The sequence below is a fragment of the Engraulis encrasicolus genome, chromosome 4 (assembly GCF_034702125.1).
Source record: "Engraulis encrasicolus isolate BLACKSEA-1 chromosome 4, IST_EnEncr_1.0, whole genome shotgun sequence".
In the NCBI taxonomy this organism is placed as follows: Eukaryota; Metazoa; Chordata; class Actinopteri; order Clupeiformes; family Engraulidae; genus Engraulis; species Engraulis encrasicolus.
Window position 1 is genome coordinate 1437184 of NC_085860.1, and position 15332 is coordinate 1452515.

At 47.2% G+C, this 15332-nt stretch overlaps 1 protein-coding gene across 2 annotated transcripts in view; it reads left to right on the top strand.

The window, feature by feature from the left end:
- Positions 1-15112, top strand: part of prdm11 (PR domain containing 11) — a 35924-nt gene extending 20812 nt beyond the window's left edge. For both annotated transcript variants that reach the window (XM_063196456.1, XM_063196457.1), the window contains 3 exons: positions 158-357; positions 7927-8233; positions 8755-15112. In XM_063196456.1, coding sequence (XP_063052526.1) covers positions 158-357; positions 7927-8233; positions 8755-9069 — 822 coding nt within the window. In that variant the 3' untranslated portion in view covers positions 9070-15112. The remainder of the gene's footprint in view (positions 1-157; positions 358-7926; positions 8234-8754) is intronic.
- The last annotated feature ends 220 nt before the right edge of the window (positions 15113-15332 follow it).

Here is a 15332-nt window from a genome sequence, read left to right on the forward strand (position 1 = left end):
CACTTCCACTAATATTAACTATTAACTATTAACTAACTATTAACTCATATTATATTATGATATTCCACCATTTTTGGGCTATACTGTATATCATATCACAGAACAAGGGTAAATAACCCATTCAACCACTCTCCATCACCTTTAAACTCTACTCCAGGTGGACGGGCGTGTGGAGGAGGCTATCCAGGAGATTGGGGGGCTGGTGGACGTACCGGGTGAATACCTCCAGGAGTTTGAGGAGAACTTCCGAGAGAGCTTCAACGGCGTGGACCTGAAGAACCTGCGCGTGGCTGAGTCGAAGTTCCAGTCCATTCGGGAGAAGATCTGCCAGAAGAGCCAGAGCGTGCTGGCACAGAGGTGCTTACTGTTTTGTTTTGTTTATGTTTTCTTCTCCCTTTGACAGTTAATGCGTGTGTATGCAGATATTGTGTGGGCAAAGGAGTATGATGATCACCTGCTGGTCCTTATGATGGAGCCAAACTGTTACAACATAGTAGAGAATGGAATTTGTCCTTACTATGTGGTAAAAATAGAATATCGCCCTAAAAAATATTGTGATAACCCGTGTTTATTGTGTTCTATTAATGTTCTGTTACTGTTATTGTTTGTGCTATTATTGTGTTAGTGCCTTGAGCTAAGGGAAACAGGGGCGCGTGTCTAGGGGTTCTATGGAATGTGTACAGAATGTCTAATTGTTGTGGAATGATTTACCGTTAAGTTGGAGAGTTGGACTGGAAATGAATGCGTGAGTTGTGGCTGTAACAGCAGCTCTTTTTGACAATAAACGCCTTAAAGAGACTACCGCTCTGGTCTATTACACTGGTGTCAGAATAAAACACTCGGTAGGTTACGAATGAAATAGAACTGGCTCTGCCTGACTCTGGGAAGACCAACTCGTTTTGTTTTTGTTGTTAGCTAGCTGTCAGTTAGCATAGGCGGTCGGTGTTTCGGCTCGATAAGATGTTTTCCAGCGCGGGCATGAAGGAGGGAGAGGAGGTCGGAGATGAAGGGCTTACTTTCGGTCACTGGAGGGAGCAGAGGCAGTTGGGCGCTGAAGTGATGAGGCTTCGGAAGGTGGTGGAGAGGATGGCCAGTGAAGCAGGCTTCGGGCGAACACCGCAAGTCAAGGCTGAAGCCACTAACCATAATGCCACTAACGCTAGAGGTACGGTTGCCATGGGAACCAGCGACGCAGCCAGGGATCAGAGTGAGAATGTAAACAAACATGTCGCCGCCCGTGCCGCCGCGGATACTGGAGCCATGAGAGCCGTAAAAACACCGAAATTTAACGGGAAGGTGAGCTGGGAGGCATTTAGTGCCCAGTTTGAACTGTTGGCTACAGCACATAAGTGGCCCAATGACATCAAAGCCCTAGAACTGGCAATGTGTTTGACTGATGACGCTGTAGACTGCCTTATGCTGCTGGATCCCAAAGATAGAGGGGACTACGAGGCGTTGGTTGGGGCACTTCAGAGAAGATTCGGGCGCTTCGGGGGAGTGGATCTCCTGAGAGCAGAGCTGAACAACAGGCACCGACGACCTGGTGAGCCCCTCCGTCAGCTGGCCAATGAAATAGAGAGCCTGACGCGCAGAGCCTATGGCAGCATGCCTCCAACTGTACAGAGCGAGCTGGCACGCGACCGTTTCGTCCAGGCCCTGTCCCCAGCGGAGCTGCGAGTGGAGGTGCAACTCACTCATCCTAGCACCCTCCTGGAAGCGTTGGAGAGAGCATCGGAGAGGGAGGCGGTACGTGCACACATCAACACTGCTGGCCATGAGCATGCGGGCCCTGCAGTCAGAGCAGCAGCTGCGGAGACCTCCACACCGGCATGGGCAGCAGAGCTCACCGAGCTTGTGCGCGCGACCACGATGGGCACTCCAAGGAGACCTGACCGCAATCCCAGGCGGTGCTGGGGCTGTGGCGACGCTGGACACCTGCTTCGTCACTGCCCTGCGGTGAGGGGACATCAGGGAAACGGGACTGGGTCCGGGTAGCCCCGACACCCCGGACCCCGTCAGCCACTCCCAGGGGACTGCAATTTTCTTCAGAGGAGGGGGAGTGCATGGACACGGTCACACCCACTGACCCTGTCATAACCGTAGGCTGGACTGAAGTGGGTAATTTATGTCATGTTCCAGTGTTGGTGGGAAATGTGTCTTGTTCAGCTCTGGTGGACACTGGGTCCACTGCTACACTCATCAGGCCTGACGTTGTTCCAGCTGGGACCGTCTTAGAGCCGACCTCTGTGAAACTGCAAACAGTTACCGGGCAGACCGCCGCCATGAAAGGTAGGGGAACTTTTGTCTTCACAGTGGGGGGGGTAGCAGTGACTTTTCCGGCATGGGTGGCAGATGTGCGTGATCCCTGCATTCTTGGCCTTGATTTCCTGAGACTCACAGGGTGTGCATTGGACCTGGGGGCGGGAGTGTTAGTCCTGCCCGGGGGTCAACATGTGCAGCTTATGTCGCCCTCACAGCAGGTGACGCAGGTTGTACCCACCTACAGTTTGACTGCAGACCCGGAAGTAGGGTTACAGTCTGGCCAGTTAGAGTCAGCGGGGGGTCAGAGAGTTGTGCAACGGCCCATGGACATGGAAGATCGGGCTGGGGCGGTCAGAGGCATCTGGGAGAAGAACTGTGATGGTCTGGATGACCAGCAGAGGATGCAGTTGTGGCAAGTGCTGTGGGAGTACAAGGACATTTTCGCCCTCAGTGAGGATGAGGTGGGGCTCACTCACCTAGTAGAACACCACATAGACACTGGCGGGGCGAGGCCGATCAGAGTGCGCTCTCGCCGCCTACCCTGGGTGAAACAGGAGGCTGCGGACCAGGAGGTTCAAGCGATGTTGCAGGCAGGCGTCATTGAACCCTCCAACAGCCCCTGGTCGTCACCAATTGTAATGGTACGAAAGAAAAACAGCCCACGGTGGAGGTTCTGCATGGACTTTAGAGTGCTGAACAATGCAACAAGGAAAGACTGCTACCCCATTCCACGCATTGACGAGACACTGGACCTGGTTACTGGGTCTTCGTGGTTTTCGTCACTCGACTTGCGGAGTGGGTACTGGCAGGTCCCCCTCTCTCCAGAGTCGAGACCTAAGACTGCCTTTAGCACACGCAGGGGGCACTGGCAGTACAAAGTGCTGCCTTTTGGACTGTGCAATGCGCCAGGGACATTTGAGAGGCTTATGGACAGTGTGTTGGCCGGTGTCCCCCGCCAAGAATGCTTGGTGTACCTGGACGATGTGCTCTCTCATGGGAGAACTTTCCAAGCAGCACTAGACTCCCTCAGGCTGGTATTGGGCAGGATAGCTGGGGCGGGGCTGAAGCTGCACCCAGAGAAGTGCCACTTTATGCAGAGGGAAGTGGAGTTACTCGGGCATAGGGTAAGCGGCGAGGGCATCAACACGCTGGAGGAGAAAGTCCGCACCATCAGAGACTGGCCTGTCCCCAATGATCAGACAGAACTGAAAAGCTTCTTGGGGCTGGCTTCCTACTACAGGAAGTTTGTCAAGGGATTCTCCTGCATTGCCGCACCACTCTTTCGCCTACTCCAGAAAAACCAGCCATTCACATGGTCCAGGGAAGTCCAACAGGCATTTGCCTCTCTGTAACAGGCACTCACCCAGGCACCAGTCCTCATCCCTCCAGACCCGACTTTACCCTTTGTGCTGGACACGGATGCCAGCAACGTTGGCATGGGGGCCGTGTTGTCACAAACAGGGCCTGAAGGAGAGCGAGTGGTGGCCTATTTCAGTCGTGTCTTCAACAAGAGCGAGCGCCGCTACTGCGTGACAAGGCGTGAACTGTTGGCCGTTGTTGCAGCGGCCCGGTACTTCAAGTACTACCTCTGTGGCGTACCCTTCACCATCAGGACAGACCATGCAGCACTCCAGTGGCTTATGTCCTTCCGAGAGCCAGAGGGACAAGTAGCACGCTGGCTCGAGGAGCTGCAGTCGTTCCACTTCACCGTGGTACATAGGGCTGGGGCTCAGCACGGCAACGCTGATGGCCTGTCCAGACGCCCTTGTGCCGCGGATGGCTGCAGCTACTGCGACAGGAGGGACGCCAGAGAAAGGGAGCTGCGAGGGGAAGAGGTAGACATTGAACCTACCTGCTGCGCGCTTCAGGTGGTGGAGGCGGCTGAGTGGGCGACCCGCCAGGAGGAAGACAGAGACCTCAGGCCCGTGCGACAGTGGGTCCTCGATGGACAGAGACCACCATGGGGGGCAGTGTCGGGCCTGTCGCCAGCCACAAAGGGGCTCTGGAGCAAATTTGGGGTGCTGCGGCTGTCTGACGGTGTGCTGCAGCGGGCATGGAAGGAGCCGGCCACGGGAGAGGAGGTGTGGCAAGTTGTGGTGCCAAAACGCCTCAGGAAAGCTGTGCTGGGGGCCTGCCATGGAGCCGCAGGCTCAGGGCACTTTGGCACCTCCAAAATGCTCCGTCGGCTACAAAAGGCCTTCTACTGGGGTCAACACCGCCGGGATATCGAGGACTTCTGCCGGGACTGTGATGACTGTGTGGCGCAGAAGGGACCCCCGGACCAATCCCGAGCACCACTGCAACAGCAACCGTCTGGGGCGCCTATGGAAAGGGTGGGGGTGGATATAATGGGGCCATTCCCTGTAACAGAAGGGGGAACAAGTATGTGTTGTGTGCGATGGACTACTTCACAAAGTGGCCTGAGGCCTATGCAATTCCAGACCAGGATGCCGAAACGGTTGCTGACGCCCTAATTGGGGGCATGTTTAGCCGGTTCGGGGCAGCAGAGGCCATCCACAGTGACCAAGGTCGCAATTTTGAATCAAGGGTGTTTGCTGCCATGTGCGAGCAGTTGGGGATGGAGAAAACACGCACCACACCATTGCATCCACAAAGCGATGGGCTAGTGGAACGTTTTAACTTAACTATGCGACAACAGCTAGCCATCCTCACAGCTGACCACCAGCGAGACTGGGACAGACACATTCCCCTTGTTTTAATGGCCTACCGCTCAGCTGTTCAAAGTTCCACATGTTGCACCCCTGCTCTGCTCATGTTGGGCAGAGAGATCCGAACACCCGCAGACCTAGCGTTTGGTAGGCCGCCAGACGCTGAACCTCCACCGGGTCCAGAGTATGCCCGGAAACTCCAGGATCGCCTCGAGAAAGCCCATGCGTTTGCCAAAGACCAGCTTGAAAAGGCGGGCATGAGGCAAAAGAGGAATTATGACGTGAGGAGTCGAGGCAGAGACTTCCAAGCGGGGGAACTGGTTTGGGTTTACACCCCCAAGCGAAAGAAGGGGCGAAGTCCTAAGCTGGACTCTCACTGGGATGGGCCATGCAGGGTCATTGAGCGGGTGGGCGAAGTGGTCTACAGGGTTCAGGTTCCACCGAGGGGCAGGAAAGTGGTACTGCACCGGGACAGGTTAGCGCCATACAGGGGAAATGCTGCTCCACTGTTTGAGCTGGGGCCCAGTTCACAGACTGTCCACAGGGCCTCGACAGACACTAGCCCTATGGCCGCCCCTCCTCTCTCACCCCCGGGCCCGAGTGGGCTGTCCCAATCACCCCCCGGACCAAGCGTCCCTCCCCAGTCACCTCCCGGACCAAGCGTCCCTCCCCAGTCACCTCCCGGTGCAAGTGCCACTGTCACTTTCCCCTCACTCTCCCCAATGACTCAGCAGGACAGTCCACAACCAAGCCTGAGCAGGCCACGCCGGCAAAGGCGGAGGCCTCCACGGTTTAATGACTTTAGCATGTCCCCTTGAGGACAAGGGGTTGTTTTTAAAGGGGGGGACAGTGTGATAACCCGTGTTTATTGTGTTCTATTAATGTTCTGTTACTGTTATTGTTTGTGCTATTATTGTGTTAGTGCCTTGAGCTAAGGGAAACAGGGGCGCGTGTCTAGGGGTTCTATGGAATGTGTACAGAATGTCTAATTGTTGTGGAATGATTTACCGTTAAGTTGGAGAGTTGGACTGGAATGAATGCGTGAGTTGTGGCTGTAACAGCAGCTCTGTTTGACAATAAACGCCTTAAAGAGACTACCGCTCTGGTCTATTACAATATAATGCATTAGTTGCTTTTTATGCTGTTCAAAACCCATAGCCTATATATCATTCAGCACTGTATTTAACTCTACAAATGAGTGAGAACAGCTTAACCAATGCACTACTGCACTCCCATGCCATCATGGAGGCTGACTTTTGAAGTGCGCACTAACACAAGTTGGATGGTCCATTTTCACTATAGCACAGGATGTGCAAGACTCTTTTGGGAAGGAGAGTGGAAAATAGCGATCCTAGCGGTTACGTTCCAAACCCCAGGGCGATCCTATTGAAACTCCCATAGACGAGTTTTTAAAAAAAAAATCCCACAAAGATGTGACGCTGAACTTGCACACCAGACACATGTTTCAGCTTACACAATAGGATGAACTACTACTTGGGAAAATCTTGAGTCATTTTTTGCCCTTTTAAGAAAAATGGAAATTGTGCCAATCTGATCGGAAACGGACTACAGCTCCCAGCATGCTGTGCTTCGCGCCTCATTGACAACACAGAGAAACAAATGAATGCAACTTCGCGTTTCTTCATATTCTTGTAATCCTGTGAGTTCCGTATTGGCGTCTTATTACACATATATACACTCGATTAGTTTGGTTTGGTTTTAGCTTCTCTAGTAGATATGATGGCTTCTGTGGTGACGAGTAACCACCTCTCTGTCTAATGTTTGGCTATGCTAATTTGGCTATGCTAATTACATGGAGGAAACACGACGTCACACATGCGAGTCAGTGTAGTTCTGTATTAGCTTTTTAAAGAATATTAAAATCAGTTCAGATCAGTTAAAAACCGAACATTTTACCACCTGAATCGATAAGCATGCATATTATATGACAGCCACGACTACTACTTCGTTGTCAGGGCCGAGATGTATATTTTTAAAGAAAAAAAACATTAATTTCAGGCTTGGAACGTTGCCAGCAGGGGGCGATGAGATTACTTTCCCTCCCAATTATTTTCTTAAAGAATGACACTTTTTGACTTCTCTAAACGAAGGACAGTTTCCCATGTCTTCTGGGTCTGTTTCAAGTGAGCTCGGGTACATAGGAGAATGTTAAACCCCTCATCATTTGCACACATGAAGCATTCTTAATATGGTTAAGTTTTCAATAGCTTTAATTGTTGGAGTACTGGAGTAATATATATTTCAATATGTCATGAACCTATACAATGATTTTAATAACAAAAACATGTCTTATATACACACAATCATGGTAAATCAAAGGGAAATCAAAACTTAATGTAATAACTGTGGTAATTATTCCCTCTGCATCTTTAATTCTGAGTGACTCTGAGTGACTCAGTTGTTTTAGCTTCTTTGGATGTTTATTACATTTCACTGATCCCCTTCCCACCTTATTTGAGACGTGTTGCAGTTATCAAATTAGAAATGTCCCCCAAGACAATATTTTTTCTCGGTTTTAACACTTGACACATGTTGTGTTTTCACTATCCTCCATCTAAAGAATGGATTGAATGTTTTGGAAATGACAGCATTTTGATTTTATTCACATTTCACCAAGTGTCCCAACTTCACCGGAGTTGGGGTTTGTTGTATAGTAGAGTACACACGCATACACATCATGTCAAGAGTCTGGCCGGGGACTAGGGCAGCTCAAACATTAGTATAGTAGGTAGTCACGAAAGAGTCTTTACTTGCTTCTTGAAGGCTGAAAGAGATGAGCCTGGTCTTGCTGCCTCTGAGAGACCGTTCCACCACTAAGGAACAACGACGGAGAACAGCCTTGACTGGAAATGCTTAGAGCGAGCAACTTTTGCTGGAGGGCCGTAGTTCTCTTCCAAGAACATAAGTCCTCAGTATGTCCTTCAGATTCAGATATTATGTACTAACTAGCGCATCTCTTCTCTACTACTACTAGGTTCGACCCTCAGAGCCGTCCGGTGGTGAGGGCATGCCGCGTGCTGGACATGTCCTGCTGGCCACATAGCCGCGAGGACCTGCAGGCGTTCGGGGAGGAGGAGCTGCTCTTGATATTCGAGCACCTGGAGACCATACCGTCGGTGCGCTGCGAGACGGGCCACGAGCGGCGGGACGCGTGCGGCAGCCTGGCGGGGGAGTGGCGCGACCTCAAGGCCGACTACTACAGCATGAGCGGCTTCAGGGATGTGCTGAGCCACATCTGCCGACACCGCCAGCGCTTCCCACTCCTGCACCAGCTGCTGCAGGTGAGTCCAAGACTACACTGGGTCTCCAAAAAATCTTTTTTTTTTAAAAACAAATCAATAAATCCATTAAAAAGCATTATAGCAGAATATCATAGTCAAGATCATGTGTTTTAAAAATAAGTACATGAATAATTAATTGTAAAAACAGTTCTATAAGTAATTCTACAAATGAATAAATATTCTACAACTTATATTTTTCTACAACTTATATTTTTTCTTTCTTTTTAACTTTAACATTTCCTATGCAGAAAATAAATAAAAAAACATGCATTACTACCGTATTTTCAACCAATTTTATTTTTTTTGTGTGTAATGGAAATTGCAATTGATAATACAAAAAAATGTGTATGACATATTGACATTGTGTAAAGGGAGGCTTTAAATCTCATTGCACTGTGCATAATGGCAACTACGGTATTCTGTTCTGTTCTATTCTATTCTGTTCTATTCTATTCTATTCCATTCTATTCTATTCTGTTCTGTTCTGTTCTGTTCTATTCTATTTTAAATTGCTTCTGCAGGTGGTGCGTGTGCTGCCCAGTTCGAGTGCTTGCTGTGATAAGGGCCGTGCCTCGCTGGAGAGGATCCGCAGGAACGGCCGCTCTCCCCGCCTCCCCCTCGAGCAGATCAACAACCTGCTGACCCTGGCCGTCAACGGGCCTCCCATCGCCAACTTCGATGGCAAGCGGCCGCTGGACAGCTGGTTTGAGGAAAAGTCTGGCGGCGGATACTCCGTCCCAGCGGTCGATGTACTGAGCAGGATGTCTGCCAACGATCAAAAGCCTTTTTTGCACCAGGCTGGGGAGATGCACTCTGACTTCTACGCCGACTGTTGAGTTGAGTTGAAACTATTTGATGCGAGTTGACAGTGTTCTGCTTTCAAAAAGCCATCCCATTGGTTGAGGACTGATCAGGGCTGTGTGTGATTGGCCAGGAGTATTAGGAAGGAACTGGCCGTGCTGCTAAGATGGCCTACTAGATCAGACTATACAGTACACCTTTGGGGCATTCTGCTCCGATGTTGAATGGAGTGGAAAAAAGCACATGCCATGCACAGCTGATCTTTGCAGTGTAGCCTATTTGAGGCGACCAAGACAATCTGACAATCTTCTCTACGCACACATACTGTAGATATTTTAAGAAATGCACAGTCCCATTGCCAATGCCAATGTCAGGGCCACAGTCCCATTCCCAAACATGTATTGGAATCAAATTTCTTGTATACGCAAGTATACTTGACCAATTAGTGGATATGTTAAAGGATAACACCATTATCAGTGCCACTGTCCCAGCCCCAAACATCTACTGGAATCCAATTCCTCATATACACAAGTATACTTGGCCAATAAAACATATTCTTATATTCTGATGTTTCTTAGCGCTCTTCTAAACTGTGTTCTCTGGTTCAAGCTGAGCATTACCTTTTCAAACGTTTTGAAACAAAAAAAAGGTGTCACTGCTGGCATACTCATTCAGGAGGGGGCATATGTTGCTGCATATCTTACTCCTTTGCAGACCGCTTGTACAGTTTGAGCCACTTGTATAGACAGCATGGTGATCTTCTCACAAACATACTGTTGTGCCATTCTCTTCATCGAGACTTTTTCCTCAGTAGCCAAATGTTCATCTAGTACTGTACAGTAATCTCTACTTAATGAGGTAATCTTCGTTTAGCGCCGTAATCTTCATTTAGTTCATTCTTAGCTTAGAGCACTTAGTCTGATTATGACATCAGATTGCTGGTGTTTGCGAGTGTCGTACCAGTGGTAGGCTATAGTATTTACTTTAAGATCAAGCAAGTGCAGCCAATATCATTGCTGGTGAGTGTGTTGCAATGGCTTTCAAAATATTTTTGATCAAATCATTACGTACTATATGTTTAAGATGCACTTAACAATGTATGCATTTTTTACATTGTTTCATGTTATATAGGTAAGCTGTAAATATTGTGGTGTGTAACCTCCTTTAGTTGTTATATCTTGGATCTATAAGCTGGGAATGTGCCAATAACCATTACGTTAGGCCAATGCTGACATACTCTTTGTAAGCTTGGACAACATGCTAAAGCTGCGCTGTCATGTTCGATCATGTGTGTTCAGTTGAGGTCGTTATATTACTCTTACTATACTCTTACAATCACTATTGTCATATTACTATCATTTGCAAACACATCAATTGTACCAGCTATTTATAAGGACTTTGATGTAAGTAAGCAGAGAATGTATCAAATCATCATGGCAATGTGACCAAATGTCTAGGTGAGATAGTCTGGAGGCCACCTATGCAATTTCTCGTAGGAAAGATGTGGCCAGCGTTTTGGGAGGGGCAACCGTCCCATCTTTCAGATCAGAACGATCGTGCAAAGCAGCATGGGATTTCCCAGGCTAGGGGAGGTCCAGTCTTGGCAGTAGTTTAGCCATATTCTAGACTGTTATGGTGTTGTGGAGCCCTGGGTTCTGTGACTGTAGCTTCCAAAGAATGTGACACATTGCAAGCCAGGTAAACGTGAAAAGGTAAGTTGCCCTGCTGCCTTAAGTTTGTAAGTCAACTCAACTCGTGGCTTAACTCAACTTGAGTTAACTTACATACTTAAGGCAGCAGAGCAACTTACTTTTTTACGTTTAACTGGCAGCAATGTTTTACAGTGTGCTTATGGTTGTGCCATACAGTATGTACCATCAAGACCCAAGCAAAAGTGGAAGAGTTACATGTACTTGTTTTCTTGCCATTTAATCCAGGCGATTAAGGATGACTAGAGCAGCTACTGTACATGACTATCTCATGTGTGAAGAGCAGAGGGGCTTACTAAGCCTCATTTAAGATGCCAAAGGTCAGTCTCACTGTGGACTGGAGGTGCTGACATGCCAACGGAGCTTGGCTTTGTGGTGTCTGAGAAGCTATTAGAGAAAAGAGCCAAACATGGCCAGCTCTTGCCTTGGCCAATGCCACTAATTTAACAAGATCAGCTCTTGCTTTGTAAAAGTTGAAGCAGGCTTCACCCAAACTCATTTCTTCTCTCTATTAAGGTGCTGACCAAAAAATAAAACATTGCCGAAAAATAAGAGGAAAAGGTTGCACCATGCATAAGCCTTTTAAAGGTGCACTGTGTAATATTTTATTTCCAAAATTCTTGCTGCTCATTCCCAAATGTTTTTATTATTATTATTATTTAGGGGCTTTTATGCCTTTATTTGATAGGACAGTGTGAGATGGTGACAGGAAGCGAGTGGGACAGAGAGACGGGGTGGGATCGGGGAAATGACCCCGGCCGGACTCGAACTGGGGTCCCCGTGGGCATGCAAGCCCAAATGTGGGGGGGCTTAGCGCGCTGCTCATTCACAAATTTTACCTTTTTAACGAATACTTAGCACCACCATCAAATTCTATGTATTCATTAAAACTGAGAAAATTGCCCTTTGCCTACATGAAAAGGGGGGATCTTGTCCATGGCTGCCATTTTGAATTTCCAGAAATAGACATTTTTAGCTGCACAACTCACTGTACTTTGGTCATACCAGTAAATATTAGTTAATTAATAGTAAATACTTATGAAAATATCAAATTTGGCAATATGCAGCACAGTTTCAATGAGCAGCATAGTTGCAATTCCTACTCTGGCCACCATCCTACACAGTGCAACTTTAAAAGAATGGCTACACAGATGGGTTAAAGACAAAGCACGTCTCTGTGTAGCACATTTTTTAACGGGTATGCATGGTGTGAACTTTTCCTCTTATTTTTCATCTTCGATTTCGCCATTGCCACTAATTGACAAGGTCAGATCAGGCATCAGTGCTCCTGTGAATCGTCAGTGAAATTGATGTTGACTTTCTAAACAGTATAGTAGTCAGAGAGCCTGTGACACTGTGTGCGTGCGCGCGTGCGTGCGTGCGTGCGTGCGTTCGTGGGTGTGTGTGTGTGCGTGCGTGCGTGCATGTGCGCGTGCGTGTGTTTGACATGAATGTAAATGTGAATGGATGGGATCATGTCTCATCTTGATTGTGGCTGCGGGGCATGGCGAGGACGGAGAATATAATACACAAAAGGAGTCTGTCTCTGTTGACTTTCTTTTGCCCGGCAATCTATTGAGTGTCATAGATTGGGATGCGATGAATAGGGAGACTGTCAGATGGTTGTGTGTCTGTGGTGGGTGTCTGTCAGTGTGACTGGCGTCCATGCAGACTGCTAAATACCACCAGAGATGGTCTGCCATTGTGCTTGTGTTTACAGCTCTTTTCATTACGCCGCACTGCTTGTTTTTTTCTCTGTTTATTCAAGATTCTTGTGTCGAAGAATCATACTTGTTGGTACACAGAACTATAGTGTACAGTATCTAATAGATTTCAAGTCCTGTAGTAAATATAGTCATACATATGAATACAATATTGTAATAGACATATATTCTTCATACACAGATATGTACATTTTAATCTGGAAAAGAGTGTCAAAACATTTCTGTACGGCCTTCTGAATGGCCTTGTTCCAGCATTATGAAACTGTGGTCTGGTTGATGGGATGCACTGCTCCACCTGTGAAGATTGTGTAGCGTAGCTGTACACACACAGTCGTAGATATTGCAGTGTGAATTCAACACTTCCGGAGTAGGGCAGGGGTTTCAACCTTTTCCAACTCGGGGCCCACTTGAAAAGTTCACAAATGTTTAGGGACCACCCCAGACCCAATAAACAATACAACTCAAATAATCAACGGCAGCACACACGTACGCACCAACCCACACACACAAATATTATTTTGATTTTCAGAAAATGATTTCAAGGCCCACCGTTTGAGAATCACGAGGGGATAGAGATAGGGTGTAGGGATTCACTATCGAAGTGCAGGAATGACACTGGAAACTTAACTGTGTGAGATGATGTATTGCCTCTAGACTTTAAACAAGATGGACGTCAGTGTTTATGTCGTTCTATCAGCCCATGTTCTCAGCATTTCTGCTCCGAAACAGCTGTTGAAAACGCCTCAAAACCATTGAACGGAGAGCAATGCAACTTCGGGGTCCGTTATTGTATACAGTGTATGGTATTGCCTCTAGAGATTATAAGGCTGTTGTGTTGTCCACAATAGGAACCACTCATTTTGTGCCACATTGTCTTGAATACACCACGATTGATCCTTGCAAGGTCCAGCTAGAAAGGCCTAGGAAGTCTCATGGAAGTTGCCTGGTATGGTATGTGCATGGCACGAGGAAAATAAGTGTCTCCTACTGTAGAGCTGTGAAGGTGGCTGTGTGGTGACTACATACCTGTGATAGCTGGGTGTTGCCTGGCTGTCAAGCTGTGAAGGTGCTTATTCAGCCTATAGATCAGGGGTGAGGAGCCTATGTCTCGAGGGCCGCTTAATGCCCTTATGGCCGTTGTGGTGCCCCCAGCATAATTTTAATGTTATGCTGTTTCACATGAAATATGTTTTGTACAGACATGTTAGAAATGACATGTACATTTGCAATACCATTCAGTTACATTGTCACACACACACACACACACACACACACACACACACACACACACACACACACACACACACACACACACACACACACACACACACACACACACACACACACACACACACACACACACACACACACACACACGGTTCCTCACCCCTGCTGTAGAGTCACTGTGTGTAGGCACCTATTGGCATGGCATGGCCCCTAACTGTATGTAGCTGTAAAGCTTGATGCCTGTATAGGGTTGTAACGGCTGTGGGGTGCCTATATAGGGTTGTAACGGCTGTGGGGTGCCTGCACAGCAATAAAGGCCTGTATGGCTGTAAAAGCCGGCGTGTGTGTACCGTATGCCAAGGCGCTTAGCTGTGTCTGCGAGGGCTGGTGGGATGCCCGTGTTGCTGTGAAGGCTGGCGTTTGGCCTCTAGAAATGTGAAGGCCGGTGGGCTCATGAGGAAGTCTAGCGTGAGGGGGCGCTGAGGAGACAGGAAGTTCCCCTTTTATACACAGCAGGAAGCCAGAGGCACAGCCAGAGCCACTGAAGCCATTTCAATGTGATTGTGCCTGCCTGCAGAGAAAGCCTTAGCTTTACCAGTACCATGGTGGCTCAGAACTATGAACACAGTTATATAGATGAGGGCAATCAGTTGGTCCTTGTTTGACATGGAATTGCACCTTTGTTTTTTGTTCACTTTATTTTTGTAGCTATCATGTATCCATACCAAATGTTAATTCTGTTGATTTTTTTATAATGAGCATATTGCATATTTGTGTGTGCGTGTTCTTTTTTTAAGTTTTGTTTTTTTTATTTTTTTATTGGTACATTTGGTTTTTTTTCCTATTATTTTTATACTTCATGAAATTGTTTATTATGAGGAATGTTGAAATGTTACAATATGCCAAAAGTAAGCGTTGAATGCAGTCATTATATGTGTGAATATGGTAAGCTGGATGTAACATTGATAAGCTGCCATGGTTTGGAAGCCATCCATTTGAACATTTCGAATTAAAGTGCTAAATGATCGTCATCGATGGAACAATGTTCAATCCCAGCGCTGATGGGCGGGACTGACTGTGGAGTGAAGTGGTTGCTTAGCGATGCATCACAAAGGACGAGTTTCTTCAGGATCCAACATTGAGCTGTTCCCAAAATGGAGAGGCAGACTGTGTGTAATCCATCCATACTCTTTCAAATCCATCCCATTTTTAAAACCATATAACACTGGATATCGCATAACTCTGATTATATGTGAAGATGGATGTATGTGAACAGTGCTGGGAGATGACAGTGTAGAGATGCTCTTTTTATCCACTATAAATACACAGTAGTATATTACAGAAGTAAGGCTTTAATAAAACACTTTTGTATTTCATCTAACCTGACTCCTGTCTGCCTCTGTTCTCCTTTGTGCATCAATAAGTGACATACTAATGTTTGGAGGAAAAATACTTTAGTCTTTAGATGGAGGCCTAATTCGTGGACACAATGTATGGAACCATTGTGACTAATAAGCTTAGTTTTAAGGTTCAGTATTTAATAATGTTGTTTGTGCCATATCTAGAATAAATTGAAAGTGAAAATGTGATTTTATGATACCTTAAGTTTTTTGTTACACAGAGACTTTATTCCTACAG